At 36.0% G+C, this 21,697-nt stretch overlaps 1 protein-coding gene and 1 pseudogene across 5 annotated transcripts in view; both read left to right on the forward strand.

Annotated features, from left to right (window-relative positions):
* The window catches only part of VGLL3 (vestigial like family member 3), a 49,807-nt gene extending 29,286 nt beyond the window's left edge, over positions 1–20,521 (forward strand). For 3 of the 5 annotated variants that reach the window (XM_032352171.1, XM_032352148.1, XM_032352174.1), the window contains exon 4: positions 12,174–18,270. In XM_032352171.1, coding sequence (XP_032208062.1) covers positions 12,174–12,217 — 44 coding nt within the window. In that variant the 3' untranslated portion in view covers positions 12,218–18,270. Of the gene's footprint in view, positions 1–12,173; positions 18,385–19,833 lie in introns of those variants that run through there. The other 2 variants (XR_004287753.1, XM_032352156.1) reach the window with 2 other exon arrangements.
* Positions 18,182–20,521, forward strand: LOC116591743 (annotated as a pseudogene).
* Positions 20,522–21,697: the final 1,176 nt, after the last annotated feature.

A 21,697-nucleotide genomic window follows, 5' to 3' on the forward strand; every position in this document is an offset into this window, starting at 1 on the left:
TCATTAAATGATTCTGCCCCAAACTATGATTATAGCCAGATACTAAACAGTATCTGGCTTATCTCTCACTAATGAGCATATCTTCAATTATTGAGTGAAATCAAGATTATGTATTACAGCATGGGACATTGACCCTTGTTAGACAGAAAAACAGTAGCTACTAGATCTTAAAATAACTTGCTGGATACAGGCTATGAAATTTTCCATAGGTACAAGAAGCTACGTTTCTAGTATTACTTCAGATGTAAAGGCATAAACATATTATTTCTGAAGAAACTTTCACAATAATGGCCTTGATTAACCTCTGAATAGAGTTACTCTTTAAAAGGCCTGGAAAACATTCTTTGAGAACTTAAATTTTGATAATGGGTAGGGAGCACTGGGCACCAATGGGGAAGTTAGGAGTAACCAAATGTCCTTTTTATCTATTTTTGTCCTCTCCGTGGATACTTGGTGTCTGATAAAGAATCAACCTTACATGTTTCTTGGAAAATTTTTTCATAAGTCCTGTATACTACATTTCACAAAATGCATTTAATTTTAATCTTCTTATCTGAAGATTTTACAAAAGGGACCTCATTCACAAAAGGCAGAATTGTATTTTGAAGCAATGTAAAATATTATTGCTCAAAATTGTTTTATACTGTTCCCTTTGAAATAGGCTGATCAAATGACTTTAGCTGTTAAGACCATGGTGGTCAGTCTTGTTCAATACTACGTGGATGCTTTACGTTGCAATCCATGAGGAGGAACATCCGTCTTTGTTTTATCAAATACAGGAAATAGAAGTCAGGATGGAAAGTAGCTAGTGAACTAGAGTAGCAAATAGGCAGTTTCCCTCCCTGAAAGAGAGGTGGACATCAAGTTACCACTTGCTTTTCCTTTCAGCCTGTAACTTTGCCATCTCTCTAGATCACATCTCAAGACCTGCACTTTCTTGTAGGTGGTCTGGTGCTGACAAGCCTGGGCAACGAAGATTGTGATTGCATGAAAGTTCTCAAAAGTAACCGTGCTAAACTATTTTAACATCCCCTTGTAAAATGTTACTAATTTTTGAATTTCATTGGGGCTATCAAAGGGATTCAAATCATAGAGCGTTATACCCACTGATCTCTTGGAAATCATTTCTCTCTCTAAACATATACATTTGCAAAAACAAACAAACAAAAAACCCTATAGGAAACCAGTAGTTATCAACCCAGTACACTTGGATATTTGTTTGATATCTGAATGTTCCAGTTGCAGGCTTTACAATGAGTGAGAAAAATGTTAAATTTGGACAGAATTTGTCAGAAAGCCACAGTAGTAGTTGACAGGACAGTATGATCTATATAAAATATTAAAGCACTAAGGTAGTTTTTATTCTAGGGAAGAGAGGACACCAAAGTAATATATGTGGTTGGTGCTCAACTAAAAGCAGTTTCCTTCCTTTCCTCTTCACGTCTTCTCATGGAGCATATATATTAGTTGTCTAAATTCTGGAGGCTATAGGGTTAGGGATTTATTGAAGCCTTTCCTGACATTTTTAGTAATTTTTTAAGTGATGAGGAAATTAGGAAATTGGCTGTAATCATGTTTTAACATAGGATAGACACAGAAGCTTACTTCTTATAATTTGATTTGAGCAGGTAGACATATTAAATGGCATATTATATAGAAGCCTGCCCTGAGACTATGTGATTTTTCAGTGGCAATTATGCTATTCAATAAAAATTTATAGATTTCTGGATACTTACCTTGAGGACATCATCTAACCTAGGATAGTGAAGATGTCACAAAGCAATAGTTGCAGCTGAAAAAGAATGTATATGTTGGCATGTTTTTTGAACTATACTTTCTCTGGACTTTTTTAAAGTTTATTATGATTTGATAACAATACTCAAGTAATTAACAACTAATTGTTTTTCTTTTTCTTTGACTTATGTCATAATCCTATTTTCCACTGAGAGGAAAAAAAAAAATCGAAGGTATGTTAAAATATTTACACACTCCTAAATGGTGTTAGTTGTATAGGGCATATGTCCAGAATGACAGTTTCGTGACCAGAAGGGTAATGGAAACCATCTCTGAGATGCATGCAAAATGCCAGGAGATCCCAGCCAGAGAGTGAGATCTGCATGAAAAGTAACTGGATGGTGAATCAGAGGGAGAAACGCATTCCAGAGCACTGCTGTCAGTTTCAAGTATCCATGGCTGGATTCTGTAGAGCCTTAATGAATTTCCCCTGCTCTCCCAATTCCATGTAGATCTTGCCCATGCTGTCTTCTGGGCCTTCCTCCTCTGAATGGTGCCATAATGTCACAGTGCCCATGGCATGGGGATTTTGTCTCTTAGAGCCTCCTCCTACTTTACAGAGCAAGTGCAGGAGCCTTCTGAGAGGATTCCAGATGGTCTGAGATTATTTGCATAATAATACTAATAATGGGGTGTGTGTGTGTGTGTAAAAGAGAAAGAGGCAAGGAGAGATGAGATTGATCTAACTGATGATTTACTATCCCCTCCCCCCAATCATTTAGGGGGTCATAAAAATGGTGGTCAGTACAGAGAACTTTTTTTTTTTTAAGATTTTTTTATTTATTTGACAGAGATCACAAGCAGGCAGAAGCAGGCAGAGAGAGAGGAAGCAGGCTTCCCGCCGAGCAGAGAGCCCGATGTGGGACTCGATCCCAGAACCCTGAGATTATGACCTGAGCCAAAGGCAGAGGCTTCAACTCGCTGAGCCACCCAGGCACCCCAGTACAGAGAACTTTAATCTTTGCAGACATGTAGAAATGTGTGTCTAGAGATGTGTATGGGAAAAGCAGAGGACCAAAAAAATAAATTCCAAGACCCACATCACCACTTAGCTGCATGATGTTGAGCAAGTCTTATAACCTGTATGTTCCTCCCCTTCCTTTGCTGCAGAATAGAGATGATACTTCTTACTCTGTCGCAGCTGGGAGATTCCAATGAACGATTGCACATGGTTGTGTTTCCTAGATGGTGCACATGAGGGAGAACTAAAGCTCTCATTATTCTTACTAAATATATTGCATTTCAAACAGAAAAAGAAATCCATACTGGAGATGTGAGACATCATGAATAACTGAGATGCAAGCATTGAATGCCTGTCACTCCCTGTCTACCTTAATTTGCTTCTGTTCCTGAAGAATAGCTGTGATATGCGGCACCTGGATGGCACACTCCACTGAGCATCTGGCTCTCGGTGTCAGCTCAGGTCTGATCTTGGGATCATGTGATAGAGCCTTGCATCTGGCTCCACACTCAGCATAGGATCTGCTTGGGTTTCTGTCTCTTCCTCTGCCCCTTTCCCCTGATCGACTGATCGATCGATCTTTCTCTCCCTCTCTCTAAAATAAATAAATAAATAAATAAATAAAATCTTAAAGAAAAGAATAATTTTTATGTTTACTAGAGCTAAATTTCCTAATACTGCTGTTTGCTGGTATTGGCCATCCAGTGAAAACTGGGTACTTTTGTATTGGTTGGGCAGACAAAATGGGAGAGGTATAATAAAAATCAAGAAAAAAAGAATTTGAAGGAATATCAGGATGTGCATCTTTAAGACATTTTTAAACAAGTTTTTTGTTCTTTTGTTTTCCTGTCTATAGCACTCTGCCTTGTGGACTGAGAAGATACTAGAAAACTGATCCTATCCCCTTGGAATTAAGTACTGTTGAGATATTTGTCCTCATCACTCATAAAGATCAAAAGGAAATTTTATGAGCAGAATGAGGCAGTTAGAGTATAGATAGACTCACCAAACTCCATTAATATGCTAATCTTTGAAAGTTGTGAACTAAAAACTGATTCATTTTTCCATTGCAGTATTAATTTTGTGAACAAGTTTCTATTTATTGCTCTGTAAATGGGGTAGCATCTTTTGATCTCTGAAATATTTTCCCAAGAACTTGCAAGCAAAACTAGGAAATGCCATCAGCTTTTGACTGTTTTCTTAACGGAGACCTTGCCAACTAGTTATGGTTGGCAGTTGGGTATTTTTTCAAACTACACCGTGTCTTCCTGAGAAAACCATATGTGCTCTTCTGAGAGGAGAGGTGTAGAGGTTGAAAAACAAAACAAAACAAAACAAAACCCTCCCAGGATATTCTAGTATGACTCTTAATGGAGAACTGCTCAAAGAATTAAAAGTCCTATTTCAGGGTCAGGGTATTTTGTGTTCACAAATTATCTTTTCAGTAATGCTTTGCTCATATCATATCACATATAGGGGTACCTTTAAAAGAAACAGCTCAAATGAAGAAATCTGTTTCAGAACTTGTTCCCAGACAGTTTCACATCAGTTTTCAAATAGGCTGCAAAGATTCCATACAAAAATTCTATACAGCTTGCGGAATTTACAGATTCTTTTTATTCCCTTCCAGCCTGTCTAATTCTTATTGTTCTATTTATCAACAATATAAGGTTTCACAAACAGTTGTCTGTGGCCAGCATGTTGTGAATTCCTTGGCAAAAAGACGACCAAAAAAAGTCTTATGAGAGACTGTTAGGGGCAAACCATACCATTCTTTGTTTAGATACAGCTTGATATACTATGTGTTTACTTTCATAATTTTTGTCAACTCTAAGCATGTGTTACAAGCCTTATTTTCATGGTTGCTTTGCCTGAACTGTATCAGGTGATGCTCGGCATCTTCAGAATCTTTGAAGCCCCATTTCTGTTTGCTTGGATTGGACAATCCCTTCTGGAAAATGTCAGAACGAGCTTGTGTTTATATCACATCTAAGTAAGATGAGAAATTACTGATGTCAGTGTAGATGATTGATACGCAACATACCTCATTCTTACCGAATATTTTCCAATATGTTTTGCTTTAATGGAGAGATTGATTACTTAAATCAAATGGGTAGAAAAAGACATTTATATTTCTGCAGTTCTGAAGTAATTTTTAAAAAATTTGGAGTCTTTTTCCACTGGACTCTGAAAAACAATCTGAGGGTTTTGAAGGGACGGTGGGTGGGAGGTTGGGGTACCAGGTGGTGGGTATTATAGAGGGCACGGATTGCATGGAGCACGGGGTGTGGTGCAAAAATAATGAATACTGTTATGCTGGAAATAAAAAAAAAAAAAATAAATAAAAAAAAAAAAAAAAAAAAAATTTGGAGTCTTTTTAAATAACTCATCCTCCTAGGTATGGTGTTTCCTGTGTTGGTGTTGTGTCCCTAATTATGTTTTTATGAGTAAGGAATGAATCCACATTAGCTCTTCCTCTGGTTGGATTATCTATTTTCTGGATCATAAAGCTGTCACTGCATAACCTAGAAACCTCTTTAAAGATGCATGTTTGGCTGCATTTGTTATCCAACAGATGTCTGGATAGTTAAAATCTCTTGGGAGTATTATAACTTGTGGTTTCAGTTACAAAAAGTGATTCAAGCATTTTTTGGTCTTGCTCCTCTCTAGTTCTGGGAGAAAGTCTGTAGAAGAAATTACAGAGGGTATTTCATTTCGCTCTTCCCCACTCCCTCTTTCCTTTATTCTTTGTCTCTGTCTTCGAAGTTTTGTTTTGTTTTGTTGTGTATATCTGCTTTTGGAATTGGTGAGCAGTGTCTATATTCCCTCCTGGTCCCCGGTGTTTCTCACCTAAGAGCTTAATTGATTTTCAAGTTTTGAGTGCAGTAAATTGCCACAATGATCCAAAACTACCCAACTCTGTAATTGATATTTTGTATTTGTCTATGAGATCGATTTTAAATTGACTTGTTCAGATTTGTAATTCCATATCCTGAGGGTTTGAGTACTTGCCAGTGTCCCTGCTAGCTGGCCATTTTAACCTGCACGAGTCTCAGGAAGTGGACATGGCCAAAGGCAATGGCTGGTGATTGTGTGAGTAGGAGAGTTTGTGGCTTCGGAGGGAGGAAGGTGGTGAGAGGGCAGGCAGCAGGCAGGCTGCAGGGGTGGGGTGGGGGGGCTGTCTGGGAAAACAGGAGCAGCGGAAACACCTGGGCACTGACCTGCTTACCACCTGCAATGGTTGCCTCAGGTGTGCAGGTGCTGTGCTTCTGACAAAAACGTAGTAAATTATGGTCTATGAGGTTCAGCGGGTTTTCCATTTCTACTCGTCTCTTGAATCTGAACTTAAATATATTTTAGCAAGTATTTAGACAGTTTTCACCTCATTGTTTCTGACAGTATGACTACATGGAAATTTTTCAGTCACTTCTAAATGTGCCTGGAGAAAACATCTTTATATACAGAAAGACATCCCTCTGCTAATAAATTATTTCACTGCCATAGTTAAGTATCTCTTACCATTGTTTTAGTGTGCAAGGGTTGTAATGATAAGAAGGTAATTGTAATTCAAGTGTCATAATAAATTTATTCTTCAGTCTGGTTCAAGAGTACATTTTGTTTGTGATGACTTTCAAAAGAATTATTGTCCAACATTGAAGTGCTAACTGTGAAGATGCTTAATGCTCATCGAACTGGCTAAAATATTTGTAAAATATGAGAAAAATAACCCTTATTTATCTACTATACAAAAAGCACTTAGAAATAAATGAGAAAATTGCTTTCTTAAATGCATAGGAAATTGTCCAAAGATAAGACACAGAGGAAGAAATGTCATAGTCACAGAATATTTACCTTCACTAAGGTGAAAAGAAATGGAAATTGAAATATATACTTTTAATCTGTAAAAAATAAGATGAATATTGGTACAAACTTGCTGAAACATGTAGCACCCAAAATGAAATATGGAAATATGCAAATTTAAGTGAACATATATGCTGAGGTTCAGCAATTATGCAAACATATTTTCAGGAATTTGTCTTATCTGCCAAAATGTTCACATTAGTAACAAGTATGTTTGTACACATGTGTGTATCCAGATGATATATATCTATAGAGAATGGGATAATTTACACTACAGGGTAGAATAAATATTCTACATCCCTCCAGAAGGGTTCATGTACATGTACTGATGTGGAGTAAAACATTTTCCAAGATAATATAGCAGGTGAAATAAGCATGTTATAGCATAGTACAAATAGTGGTACGAGTATGTGTGTACATCTAAAGTATACTTCGTGAGTTCTATGGTGACAGGGGCTTTTAGGTAGAACTTACATTTTCTAAATCCCCTGTAACTGGATATTAAGCAAGAAATCTGTGGTGTTTTGGAATTTGAAAAAAAGGTGTTTTTAAAAAGAATGAAGGGAGATGTCCACGGTGGTTAAACATTTTTTAAGTATTTACCTGAAATGAAATCATAGTTTCTGAATTGGATAGCTCTCACTCTTATTTTTTCCCCCACTTTGTGTTTCCTCTACTTTGTGTTTCTCCTACTTAGTGTTAAGGTGCTAGCTCCACATAGATTTTATTTAGAAATTCTTAACTAGCATTTAAACTGATTGCCCTGGGGCTCAGACAAACAAATGCAGTTGTATGATCATTACCAATGAAAATTATATAAAGTAGGAGAAGATAATACAACTGTCTCTTGCATCACTTTGTGATCATTTGTCAGTGTTTCCGTGTTAGATGTCGAATTGTTGGTAAAGGTTAGATATTTTGATACTGTAGCCAACACAGTGTTGTGTATACATAAGTATTATTAAAGCAGGGAAGAAGCAGGAGATTTTTTTTTTTTAATGTAGGACTAAGCTATCAGCTTTTTTTATTCTAATGGCAAGCATTTTGATCCTAAAGAGTTTCTAGACTCTTAGTACCTATGAAATGAAAAATCTATATTTATGCATCTAAGTATTTCTTGGCTTTCAGGTCATAAAATATTCTACCCACACTTCAAGGTTTTATATTCTTATGTTTTCTTCTTTTTTATCAGCAGCATGTTCCCTGGTGTACGGTTACCACATTACCTCTTTTATCTACAGCAATAAAATTAATTGGAAGCATGTTCAACTTACTGAAGAGCTATAGGCAGTGGTGTTGTCAAGTGATTATGCTGACTTAGAAGCAGGGCATGCTTTCCTAATGGGTATAACTCTGACAATCAAGCTTTCCCTAAAGCTCAGATGTGCTGGGGTGTAGTTTTTCAGAAACCTGAATTATTATTTATTTCTACCCAATAGCAGAAATCTTAACCTCATTAATGATGAGTATACTCAGTCCAACATAGTGATATTTCCATTGCTCTCAGTTTAGTACAATGTCCAGTTTAGAGTTGGAATCTTTTCTCAGATTCCATCCTCACCCTCTCCTTGGGTTTGCCTCTTTATTCCTAGAATCATTGTGTCATAAAAACTGTTAACTAAGAGGTTGCTAGTTCATGATTTTGTCATTTCCTGCCTATCCTGGCCTTTGTTTCCATACTTACCCCCTCTCCCTCACTCTGTTTCTCGGTGCATTCTCTGTACAGCGCCCTTCCAGGTAATGACCCATTTAAGTCAGGTTCAACTTCTAGCCATTGTGATCCCTCCAACATTCTCAGTTGGGGTGGCTGGTGCCATTTCTTCTGCTGTGGGGTACCCACATCACAGACATCAGACACACCAGCAGGGTCACCAACATTTTCTCTGAGCTCTCTCTTGTATCTTTTTGGGGGGTCCCGTGAAAACGTTAGGATCTTCTCACAGGACATCTAAGAGTGGAGGGAAATGAGAGCGGGAAGTGTCCAGATCTTTCATCCTTAGACACACCCCGTTGCTATCTTTACTTCCTTATTTCCAGAGCCTTTTGTAAGAGGTGAACCTCTGGGGCACCTGGGTGGCCCAGTTGGTTGAGCATCTAACTCTTGATTTGGGCTCAGGTCCTGATCTCAGGGTTGTGGAATGGATCCCTGCCCTCACTGAGTTTCTTTCTCCCTCTGTCCCTCCCTGCTTTGAATTGAGGAACTGGTCGGTGGACTTGTGTTTCCATTCAAGCTTTTCTCCTAACTGAATCCCAGACTCTCAAACTCTGAAGCCAACAATCTGATGTTTTTGTTCTCTGGTCTCATTTCTGAAAACACCTCATGAACCAGATGGCCACCCTGTGCCTTCAGTGTTCACACTGGGGAAGGGTTTTTTTTGTGGCTGTGGGGAGGGTTATATATCAAAACATATCAGTCAACGTGGAGTATCCTATTACACAACTGAAGTAGTCTTCATCTGAAGTATAATAAACTACTGTGTAATCAATGACTGCACCTTAAAAAGCTAAAAAACATTACAGATGTATAGTTTAAAAAGGTTACTAAAAGAGTCTATTTTTAACTCCGACATTGGTTCTGTTGTCAGGTGATTTCTAAACAGTGTGAAAAGGAATATTAAAAAATATTTTTTCTTCAGATTGATTTAATGAAAGGATTTTTGACTTGGGGAATTGTGGGTAGTAGAGGTTATTAGTGACATAGCCTCTGGCAAATATAGTCCATATGGGGGCAGCCATATACATTGTGGTTGAGACCTTTGACTGAGACATCAGACCACCTTGTTTTCAATCCTAGCTCTGCCACTTAATAGTTTCATAATTTCTCTTAGTCTTAATTTTCTCATTTGTAAAATAAATATTACTGTAGCATGGTTGGGAGCATTACATGAAATATTTCATGAGAAGCGCTTCACACAGTGCCTGTCATATTCAGCTGTAAGAAAATGTTCACTGACATTTTTATGATGTTTATTTTCTTTTCTACTAAAAATCTCACAGACTAAACAATAAAATTAAAACTGAGTTATTGATATCAAGAAGATAAACATGGGTGATTTCAGACAGCCTGTGGGGAGATTTCAGTATATGTTACGAACCAATTTCCTATCAGTTTGAGTTAGGAAAGTGAGAGGCAGAACAAGCCCGAATAGGAGAACATAGCAGAGTAGATTTTGTGTTTTGGTAAGAAAAGCTAGGGAAACCCCAAATGTATGTAGACCACATACAGTCAATGATTTTGTCGTCCCCAACCCTTGCTGAAAACTAAACATGCCAGCTGACTCTTAAATATCCTGATCTATCCTCATCAATTGTCTAATAAGAAAAATCCTAGCTGCTTCTCTCCTGCAATTTATTAGTAGTAGGGTGTTTTGTTTGTGGTTGTTCATTTTCTTGTGTTTTACCTATGCCTAACTTTTAAAATTTATGCATATTTTTGAAATACCTGGTAATTAAAGCAAAGGTTTGATAGACTGTACCATCACCAAGAAGCAGCTAAACCACAAGGACCACATTAGCTATTTAATACATTTGGAAAAAAAAAATACATTTGAGGCCTTAGACGAATTGATTTTTTTTTTTTTTTTAAGGTTTGCATTAGAGTAATGCAAAGACTTGGAAACAAAAACAATGAGATGAAGTTATAAGGAGAGAATGCCCTCTGTTAATTCTGGTTGGAAAATGTGGAGCTATGATAAGTAATGCAATAGTTGTCTGCAGAAAAAGGCTAACATGATTTTGAAGGAGTCATATGTCTTTGCAAAGCAAACTAGGGATTGCCTTTATCTAAGAGGGAAAAAAAAGACACTCAAACCACTTGATGATTCCAACACTATTCATGACTTGCCGTGCTGACATTCTATAGATTGATGGGGTCTTCAAGTGTTGGAAATACTGAGTCATACAGAAGATGAGACGTTTCAATAATGAAAAAAATATTTATGCAGTCAGCAAATTGTCAGTTAAGGTGGTTTAGATTATAAGAGTCACCAAACAGAGACTGTGTCAGGTTACAAATTATCCTAACCACAAAATCATTTGAAAACGAGTAGAGCAAATTTAGTGAATGAGTATACCCCAAATCCTTTTATTTCTTCCTTCCCTTCTTCCTCCTGTTTCTCCTCCTCCTCCTCTTTTTTTGAAAGGAAAACTGTTGACTCTGTATCTAAACATAATACTGGTCTCAAGAGAAAACAAAAATTAAGATGAAACTAATCTTTTTTTCAGAAAGTGTTGCTTTTCCCCCCAGTATGCAAGTGCTATAGGATATAGATGGTGACTTGTGTTTCTATGAGGTGCTTTGTCTTTTTCTCTTTGTTCTCTCTCCCTTTATGTAGTCTTTTTGTAGATTGTCTTAATGTCTCCCATCAATGACTGACTAATTGTGTCTGTTTTGTAATGATACCCATTGTTTTATAAAATTCTTCCGACAAGTTGGAGGGACAAGAAATGAAATCATTGCAGCTGTTTTAGTAACAATTTTAATTTAAAACCCTACTGGCTCATTTAACCATTCCATTTCTGACATCCAGCCCAGACTTACAACCGTTTTAGATCAAGGATCAAGAAAACACCCTGCGATCTGAGCACCCGCACAGCAGCAGACATGCTGCCTTTCTACCCACTCCTTAATGTTTTGGTATTTGGTTTTAATCATTGCTTTGTCTGTCCTCTTCTAAATGATTATGCCAAAAATAAAGGAACCTGAGGTAAGTGACTTCAAGTAGGTATAAGCTGAAGGTGCTATGCTAATTGTCCACCTCAGAAATCAGTCAACTGACTGTACTGGAACCAAATCAGAATCACAATTTCCATTTTCTGTTTGATAAACTTCTTAATCACTTTAGCTTTGAGTTGGAATTCATACATGTTCACTTATTTTCCTTTGGTTACTACTTTTAAAACCTTATCTGTAAATTTTATTTTCTTGCTATGAAGTATAGATTTTTATAAGCCATCTTAAATATTTCCTGGAGGACAATGTGAAAAAATAAGTACATTTATAAAAATAATATTTTGTGCTATTAGCTATGAACCAACTGTGTCTATTTTACTGAACACTATTAGATCCAGTTTTTAACCATGTCTCATTGCTCACCATATTGGATGGTGACTACATTTCCATGGACTACATTTCCAAAATAGCACCAGAATTGACTTTAACTTGTTTTCTCCAAATATCAGCTCCTTTTGGAATTAGAAATAAAAAGGTTTTGTTTATATTATTTTATTGTACTTATTATCACTCATACTCTAAGAAAATAAAGAACTACAGTAAGGAATTTATACTATACCAAAAGAAATAAAGAAGAAGAACTTCTACTATCCAAATAGCACTGCGCTGGTCTAGAGTCTTTGTCCACTGCTGTATTATTTGGCTTTGTGAAAATTGTGAACTCAAGCATGGAATTTTTTTGAGATCAGGTCATCCTTAGTCCATACCCCACACTGGCCTAGATTGTCTTTTTGGCTTCTATATCCAATGCCTTGTAGATGATGCCCACTTTTGAGTACTTCCTATATTAAAGCTTTTCGTTTTTCTCACTCTCACCTTTCCCAGGTCTACAGCATCAAGACAAGAGCAAGGAATCACCATGGTACTGAAACACAGTATTAGCAAGTCAGGTTGGAGTGTGACTCCGTGGGCCCACTGGGAAAGATGCTGCCAGGATTTCCCATTCTGCAGTGGGACACGATAGACATGCAAGAAGAGGAAGTATCAGCCAGCTGACTTTGGTTGGGAGCCTTTTCTTGAGAAAGCAGAGTGGGTTCTAGACATTGAAGAAAAGCATTTTTGTTTGTTTTTTTCCCCTCATCTGAGCCTTTGCCAACTGTGCAACTCTTTTTTAAGTCTTGCTTTTATGGATACATGGTTTAATTTTTGTTTCCTTTGGATTTTTTTTTTTTCCTTTTTGAACCAACCACCTTGTCAGGAAAAGATGAACCACAAATGAAAATGCTCATTCTTTCAGGAATACAATTTTGTAGCTCTATGTGTATCTATTTTTGTAGAAATACGGAAAGTTTGATTTAGCATTGATGGGCTATTTTTGAGGGATGTATTTTTTTTAATATTGTAAAAATTGTTAAGTTCTGTTTAAAGAACTTGCTCTCAGAGAAGCACTGGCAAAAATGTTGAAAAGGCTTATCTTTAAGATGTCTGTAATATGCTCTGTGCTTTCTAGGTTACCTCAAGTGTTTGACCGTTTCTCCTTTTTTACAAAAGTAGCACCATAGCCAAGCCAATATAGTATTGTTTTATACTAAATCTCAGTGAAGATTTAATGCCATGCTAGCTCACTTAGCTTTGAGTTATATGCATAGCTTGAAAAGGAAGTGTTTTAATGACCACACTTAAGAAAGGATATTTCATTACTTCGATTTGTCCCAAAGAGTACTTGGAAGTTGACTAAGTTTTGCAGAAACTTTAAATCAGAGGGAGAGTTTGCCTAGAGTATATAATTGTCTTTTTAGCCCATCCAACTTTGATAAATGGAACCAGTTTATATCCAACTACTGGGGAAAAAAATGCATTTACCCATGCTACCTTTGATTGCCAGTGGCTTGGTTTCCTTGTTTCTATTTATGCAATCATGGCAATTTTTAAGGTCCTATTTAAGTGGACTTTTTTTCCCTAGAGATGTTCAAGGGACAATATTTGGGAAGGTACTAGATGCATCACAAAGCCTTTAATTCAATGATTATTTCTGATCATTTTACTCATCATTGTAAATTAAAAAATAATATATATGTAATACTTTAAACATCTTTTTTTCAAGACTTTCTTGTTTGTTTAAATCTGGTCTTAGTTGATTGAACTCTTTTAAGAAAACTTTTTAGAGCAAAATGAAATTTAAATTGGAATTTATGCCACAGTTACTTAAATTGGGGTTACAAATGGACTATTCTTTGAAATTTATCCTTGAAAACTCAGGATTCAACTTGGGATGGCCCTCAGGATCTAAATAAGGTGAAGTTGGAATTACCATTAAGACCTTGTTAGGAAAATATTAGGGTTATAAAAATAGCAGTTATGAAGAATTTTTGATGCAAAGTCCATTCTCATCTAGCTGCTTCCAGAGATGGGTCACATTAAAAAGTTAGTGTTATATAGAAGTTTTAGTTTGGTAAAAGTTTCTCAAATGTGCCCCATCCTGGTCTTAACCCATATGAAATACAGTGTTTAATGAAATACCACTTTCCACTTTAAATTGTGTATATCTTGTGCATATACATTTTAGCTATAAGAGCAGCACAACCTCTGCTCAGCTAGGCAGGGCTCTTATAGATAATTTAAAGTAGTTCCCTTATCTCTGTTTTTTGCATTGATTTTCTTTCCTGGTGCTTCTGGTGAGTTATAAATCTATACACTCTCTTATATTGTTATCATAAGTTGCTTCTTCTTAACCAAACTCTCCTTAACACAATGTGCATATTTTTACCAAATGTGAGGTCAAAACTTAAGGAATTTTCGACTTATAAATCATAGTACAAATGATATGAACTTAGATTTCTAGGGAGTGGTTTGGTTAAATTATCTATATTTTGATCTATAGTTTGATTCGTTATAGTTATATGTACTTTGCCCAATATGTGGAGCATGAAGTTAAATGAATCTGTAAAATTGGTTTCCTCTTGTGTCCTCCTGAGTTTTCAAAGTCAAGTATTCATGCAGTTCCCAGGGGATGACTCCCTGGGAATTATTTATTTTCCTCCCCTTCTCTTGGAACCTATTAATTTCCTTTGCAGTTTCTCTTAGAATAGCATTGTACTCCAGCTCATTCAGGTCATTCAATTGGAGTTTCCCAATTAAGGGAGAAGAAAAGTGTTAACTCTCTGCTCCTTTCCTTACTCGCCATTGTACTGAATTCAAGGAGTGAGAGACAAGTGTATAGCTACACCCTGAATTTGGACTGTGTTCTGTGCCACTCCTGATAACTACAGTATGAAAGGTTCGTTGGCTCTGGGGTCCAAGAAAAGTTGGAGATCTGAATTCTGCTGTATCCAGGAAAGATTTGTAAGTGAGGTCTCCTGTTAAGAAAAGGCATTGTTGACATACTGCAAGGATTAGATCTTTAAACAGGCAAGGAATGGATCAAAGTCTAAGTAAAAAGAGAGTGCGTGTCTCTATCATTGTCTGGCATCCCCTTGGTGTTCTGTTTTGTTTTGTTTATTTGACTGGTACCCCCTTGTTACGATCATATTACCTACACCACCTTAAGTAAAAGAGGATGAGTTTTAATTTAACATGATATTCTGAATTTAAGTTTAAAATGCTGTCACTCTCTGGGTGTGCTCTTCGCATATCAAAATGATGCTGTTGAACTTAGAGGCTTCTAACCTGCTTCACTGAGGGCTACCAACTTTCTTCCCCATTCATTTGGAACCACTCCACCTTTGACTACTTTAAAAATTAGACTTCTTTCAAGGTTTTTAAAGGTCTCTGAGCTAGACCCTACTAAATCATCTCATTTATTTGACATCGAGTCAAGGCTTTGACTGCTATAAACCAACATAAGTTAAGGAACAACATAAAAGTGTTAAGTTAGATCTCAACAGGCTATTTTGTCCCTCACTGTTTATTTGAAAAGAGCATCTAAATATTATACAAACCAGTGTTTCTTTTTAAGAAGGTTAACCATCCCCTCTGAACTTTCATCTGCCATGTTTTTTTTTCTTTCTCTGTCCTCTTGAAATTATTTACATTATTATTTTAAGCAAAAATGGCCAGGGTTGCTCTACATTTTGCAAATGGGAACCAGTGGGTTGCAAATAATTTAAGGAATTAATTCTTTTAACTTTATAAAAAAACTTAAAAAAAGACAAATTTTAGTCACTGGTATAAAACATGCCCTTGCAGAGCTCAATATTCATTTTGGAAATCATATTCCTATGCTAAGACCTGCAGAACAGGCAGGATCTATCCAGTTTTTGCATTGGCTATCTAGTTTAATGTTACATTTGTTATTTGAAGTTGCAATCAGAAACAGTATTTCAAGAAACTAAATTCTATTTCTTAACGAGTGTCCCTTTGTTACATAATATTGCCAAATTAAGTCAGTGGGGCAATGGCATTAGTGGTAGAAAAGGAAAATTTATATATTGGAGTGTTGACTGAGGAATGAATAGAGAAGCAAAATGAATTCATGGAAAAGAGCATTGACTTGTGCGTTAGGTCATTGTCTGAATTCTGGCTTGGCCACAATTAGGTATGTGTGATTTGGGTTTTATTTATCTTATGAGCAAAGTGAGATAACTACCTAAGTGGCAGGCTGTGAAGTCTGAAAATCATATCTTTCTATCTATCTATCTGTGTATCCATCTATCTGTCTATCATCAGTCATCTCTGTCTCATAGTAAATGTTCAGTAAGCACCACAGTGTACCACAAATGTCTGTCAATTAAGTAAGTCATAAAATTGAGCTCCCAGATGTCCCTTCTTTATACTTCCCATATCCACTTCTGCAGCAATCAAATAGATATATGACTGCTTTTTCATCACAAATTGTTGCAAGAGAATCTTTTCCACTACTATTTGTTGAAGATAAAATGTAAATTTCTTAATTATTTCTGTTACTTTAGTGTGTCACTTATGAAGGAAAATAAATTAACATTTTAGTGGTGTGTAGATCCAACTGTGAGTTTTCTTACATTTCCAAAACCCTATTCATCCAGGATCCTATGTATTATTTTCTCTCATATTAAGGCAACATCTTTACTAAATCACCAAAATTTATATTTTTTTCAGTTCTATTTTGGCTTCTTTAGCACCTGGAATAAAAACCTCTTTTTTGAAGTTATTCTTTTTTTTTTTTTTTTTTCACTTGCCTTGGAGGAAAAATTGCAAAATATGATGGAAAAAAATCGTTTGCATGAAAAGGGGAGGGAAAAAAATCCCTTTACAATCTCAGCAGATTTACTCTGCTTGAGAAAAAAGAAACAATTTTATTGGAAGCAGATGTTGACACTGTGTCAGTTATTGAAGATGGAAAGAGTTCACTTGAACCATTGCAGTTACAAAGGAGTATTGATGGCAGTTAGAATCCCTGTGATTGATCACCTTCACAACAGACATAAGGACAGCAGAAAAGCAGAAACTGTATGAGACCAAGACTGAAATCCGCCTGCTGATTTTCATGTACAGGATCTTAAGAACCCAGTTTCGCTTCGTTTTGTGTTTTCTTTCCTCCAGGATAAAAGACATGTCTTTCAGAAAATTTAAAGCTTCTTTGAGAAATTGAAATTTATTCTCTGAAAACATGGCCTAAGAGCTCTTTAAATCACTTATTAAAGTATTAAAACTCTTATATAAAAGTCATTTTCAAAAAATAGTTTTAGTTAAAAAACGTGTGTGGAAGACAAATAGATAAGCTGCACAAAAGTAGATGGTTGAAGATTGGGGTATGGGTGGACCCTCTAGGAAGACCTCAGTCTCAAGAGCTTCAAAATGTTAATTACCTTGGTAACTTGGTCATGGACATTGGGCACAGAACAGACTTTCGGAATTTTTCAGCAGGCTTTTTTCTTTTAGTGCGCTCTGGGAATTTCACCCTATACACTTTTCCAAAATATAGAAATAGCCATTATTATTAAAATATCCTAATTTTCTTATTTCCTTTATTGTCCATTATCCTTTATTTGTTTATTTGAAAAATATTTGTATAGTTTCAAATAATTGATCAAACAAGTATTCACTTGAAATTGCAAATTAATTAGATTCAATAAATTTATCTGAATCTCCTTCTAAAGTTCCAGGAAATACTAATTGGATTAAGTGTAATTTACCAGTTCCATTATATAAGAAAATTATGATACCTTCTAGAAAGGGCAGGTTACTGTCAATTAGCTTCTTTTTTTAACAATTTCTGGACTACTAAATTTTGACGTAAGAATAGCTCTTTTAGAATATAAGATTCTTTAGGAGATTTTTGTTTGGTGTATGCATAAGATGTGAACTTTTCTAATATCTCTTTATACTAATAGAGATGTACATTTTTTTATTCTGTGGCTAGGGCAGAAATTAATAATGATTATTTACACACATGATTTAATTCCTTAGATTATTTACAATCTTGGATATTATATATGATTTAAAAAGACTATTCCATACATTTTTCTGGATATACAGTATAGGGAAGAGTTTCCATGTGAATTCTTTGTATCATTTTAAAATGCATATGTTGAAAGGGAAAACAGATTAATTTTTATCATATAAATCTAGGAAGCTGAAATAACTTTTATAAGAAATAATGTGGAAGACTTTATATTTGTCACTTGATTAAGTAAACTGAAAACTATTAATAGAAATATTATCCTGCACCATTGAAGTACAATAAAATTCCAGACTTGATAGTTTGATGAGCAATTTTATGCTATCTTAATTTTACATTTCTAGAAAGACAAGTAATCTTGCCTATGTTGTCAGTCTTAATTTACAAAGTTCATAAAACTTTTGGTGTCACAAACTAATTAAAAAGTCTTAATTTTTTTTTTTCTGTTCTTTTTCTGGGGTTCGGGAAAGAGACATTTTCGTATTTCTGTTCATTCTTCAAATGCTGGTCGCATAATATGTCAGTGATAAAAGATGGTGGAGGACTTTGTAAGTAAAAACAATGTTATCTTCAATATGTTCAATAAATAATTTAATGTGAATTTAATGTTTGTATTTTAAGGTAGCATTTTGGTTTGGTCTGCATTTCTTGACAATTAACTAAAGCTCTGTTTTCTTCTTATCCGATTAAGCAATTTATAAATATCTTTGGAAATTAAAACATTTTAGCGTTTTGTTTGTTTGTTTTATGAGGTTAATTTCTAAGGCCAGGGAATCTAATTGTTACAGTGAGGAGTGGGTTAGAAGCGAAGTGTTTATAATGGAAGGGCAAGTGAAATGGGCTATGTTAGTTATATAACAGCAGGAAGCTTGTGAATGAATTTAGTACAGTGCTTCAAAATTATCATTGACTATGAGAAGTGCATTTTTTTGCTTTGTTTTTACACTTGTTGGTTACAGAACTTAATATAAGTATTATGAAAAAATCCAAAAAACAAACAACAAAAAAAAGAAACTTTCCTAACAATTCATTGGCACTGAACAACTGCACCTGGAAAGGAAAATTCTAAGAATTTTTGAAGGAAGCTGGAGTTTTCCTGCATTGGACTCTACTTTCTTCTTAAATGGATCTTTCATTTAGAAGTGCAAAAGTCTAGAAATAAGTGTTTGAATCAGTAGGCTCTCCAACATATTAGGTGAGATAATTTCGCATTCTTAACTGTTAGCCATATTTAAACGAGATTAGTGTTATGAGTTTTCTATGGCCACTGTAAAAAATTACCACAAACTTAATGGCTTCAAACAACACATTTATTATCTTAACCACCCTGTAGGTCACTGCTCTCAGGCTAAAATCAAAGTGTCAGCTGCATTCCTTCTTGGAAGCTCTAAGGGAGAGTCTCTTTCCTTGTTGCAAGCTTCTAGAGTCCTTGACTAATGGCCCCCTTCCTCCATCTTCTAAGCCATCAGCTACTCGTCAAGTCCTTCTCACATGGCATCACTCTGACCTCTCTTTTGTGCCTCTCTCACATGTTTAAAGACCTTTGTAATTACATTGAGTCTGCCTGCATAGCCTCCTCATCTCAAGGTTCTTAATTTAATTACATCTGCAAAGTTCTTAAATGTAAGGTGACATTCACAGGTCCTAAGGATTAGGATGTGAGATTTTTTTGAAAGGGGCATTATTCTACCACCACAATTAGTAGTAGATTTCGATATATTTTTTCATCAGCTCTGTAACCTGAGAGTATTTAGTGTATCACTGAAACTAGCAAGGCTTATTCCATGTTTACAATGGTCATTTGTGGAGGATTCATCTTCCTTCACTTAAATAATGGCATATGAAGGGAATTTCTGTTGTTACTTCAAACATTTCACGTGGTTATTATAGTGCCTTGGAATCTAAAGGACTATGCGGTATTTATGTCAGACCAAGCATTCGGGGGGTGGAGAGCAGGACATCTGGTGCAGATTCTTCCTAGCTGAAGTGTGTTTTCTCTGGGGATAATCAACTACCATTTAATGGTTTTGCCTCCTTTTTGGGGGACGTGTGATCATCCTGTGATGCCCTAAGTCTCCAACCTTCTCATTTGACCTGCTTATACACATATGACAAAAATATCTATATGTGACCACACTGACACAGTAAAGCTTTTACATTTTTGTTCAGATTGAATCATTACATCTGTTACCAGTTAAGCAGTGGAACAACTGTGATGGAAAGCAAACATGTTTTGATGCATTTAATGTGGAAAGTAGGTACCTGTACTCTGGAATGTTGTTGATCAGTAAATGAGCTAGACTGTCTTCGAAACGACACTCAAGTACAACCGTTTTACTTTCCACACCAAGTTTGGCTGTGGCTGAATGAAGGACACCAGCATGGATCTTTGCTTTTGCACTTGTAAAACACACTGTTTGCAGAGAGCCAAATATAGCAACAGAGGATTTATTATCTTGCCAAAAAATACAAAATCTGTTCCCCTTTAAACACGACACTCTATCCTTTTCTTGTGGATCTTGCTAAAAGGAAAATAAAGCTTTAAACAACCCCATTCCTTCTGCTGGAAGTTTCTTAATTTTTTTCAAATGGGCTATGTGTGGTTTTGTGTTTTTATATTTCCTAAAGAAAATGGCTATATGAGAAATCCAGCCATTATTAAGCATTTTTCCTACAAAACAAAAAACAAGAAACACACCAAAAAAGCACCAAGCAAAAAAAACCCTAAAAACAAAATATTTCTAAATCAAAGATTAGAATCAATAGTAGTTAAGAATATCACACTTTGGTGGCTTCAAGACAGAGTATCACTGGGTGATGTTCTGTGTTTCATTTTGTATTGAACCAAAAAATAATTTAAAAAAGAAATTGTCTTCAACCAACCAGGTGTTTTCTTTGCCTTAGAACTTGGGTGTTTTGCTCTGAATGTTGTCCGATGCGTAGATGGATTAGTCTAGATTATAAAATTGATAACAACAGTTAACTCTTCTGCTTGGTCTATGATGTATACACAGAATTTTTAAAACAGTTTTGTAAACATCACCAAGAAAATAAGCTTTCGAGTGACAGCTTTACCAGACATCTTCATGTGGGATTTTAAAACAAACACAAGGCTGTTTGGAAATACTTGGTATATGTAAATATGCAGAATATGCTGAACAGTGCGAACAGCTGTAGGGTGTACTCCCTCATCCTTGAGCAGAATATTTTGGTGGCAGTGGTGGTTGTTTTTTCCATCTTTGTTTCTCATCTCCCTCACCAACCCCCCACCCGTCTCCACCCACTCACCCGTCCACATACAAAAGCACATAACTTAACACACACACCCCTTCCACACTGTTTCCAAGAGAATCACTTCAGCAGATTCCCCCTGGAAAAGGTGGGTGGCGCCTTGAAGGACTGTTTGAGTTACACGATGTCATAAAGTCTGCGCTTCCCCGAACTTGCTTGCACTTGCTCTGACACCAGCCTTGCACACAGCCCAGACACTCTGCAGGCCAGATTCCATTATGGCTTGTCATTGCAAGGCGAGGGAATGTCTGGTTGAGCGTGGCCTTCCTGCTCTGATGTTCCCAAAGAACAGAGAATAATCACTTTAAATGTGTGCTATCAGGTTCTGTAACATCAAGGCACTCATTCGTTTATTTAAAAAAAAAAATTTTTCCTTTCTGCCTACAGCTTAAAAAAAGGAGGGAGGACCCAAGAGAAATTAAAAATGAGTCTCTTCTTAACACATTTGGACTAGTTTGGAGACGAGAAGGTGGAAAATGTGAAGTGAGAAACCCTGGGACCTAGGATCAGATCCAGTCATAATTTGTTGATATCATCTAGTCAGTTTCCTTATCAGTAGCATAACGATCAAATAAAATAAATGTAAATTGCTTTGAGAAAATTAATAGTACTGTATAGATACAAAGAGAAGGAACTGACATTTATTAAAACTCCTCGTATATCATGAGCATTGCATGAATTTAAAGAATTCTCGCAAATAGCAACATGTAGACAGCATTATTTGGGAGGCAGTGAGCATTAT

This window comes from Mustela erminea, chromosome 1, assembly GCF_009829155.1.
Source record: "Mustela erminea isolate mMusErm1 chromosome 1, mMusErm1.Pri, whole genome shotgun sequence".
NCBI classification, from domain to species: Eukaryota; Metazoa; Chordata; class Mammalia; order Carnivora; family Mustelidae; genus Mustela; species Mustela erminea.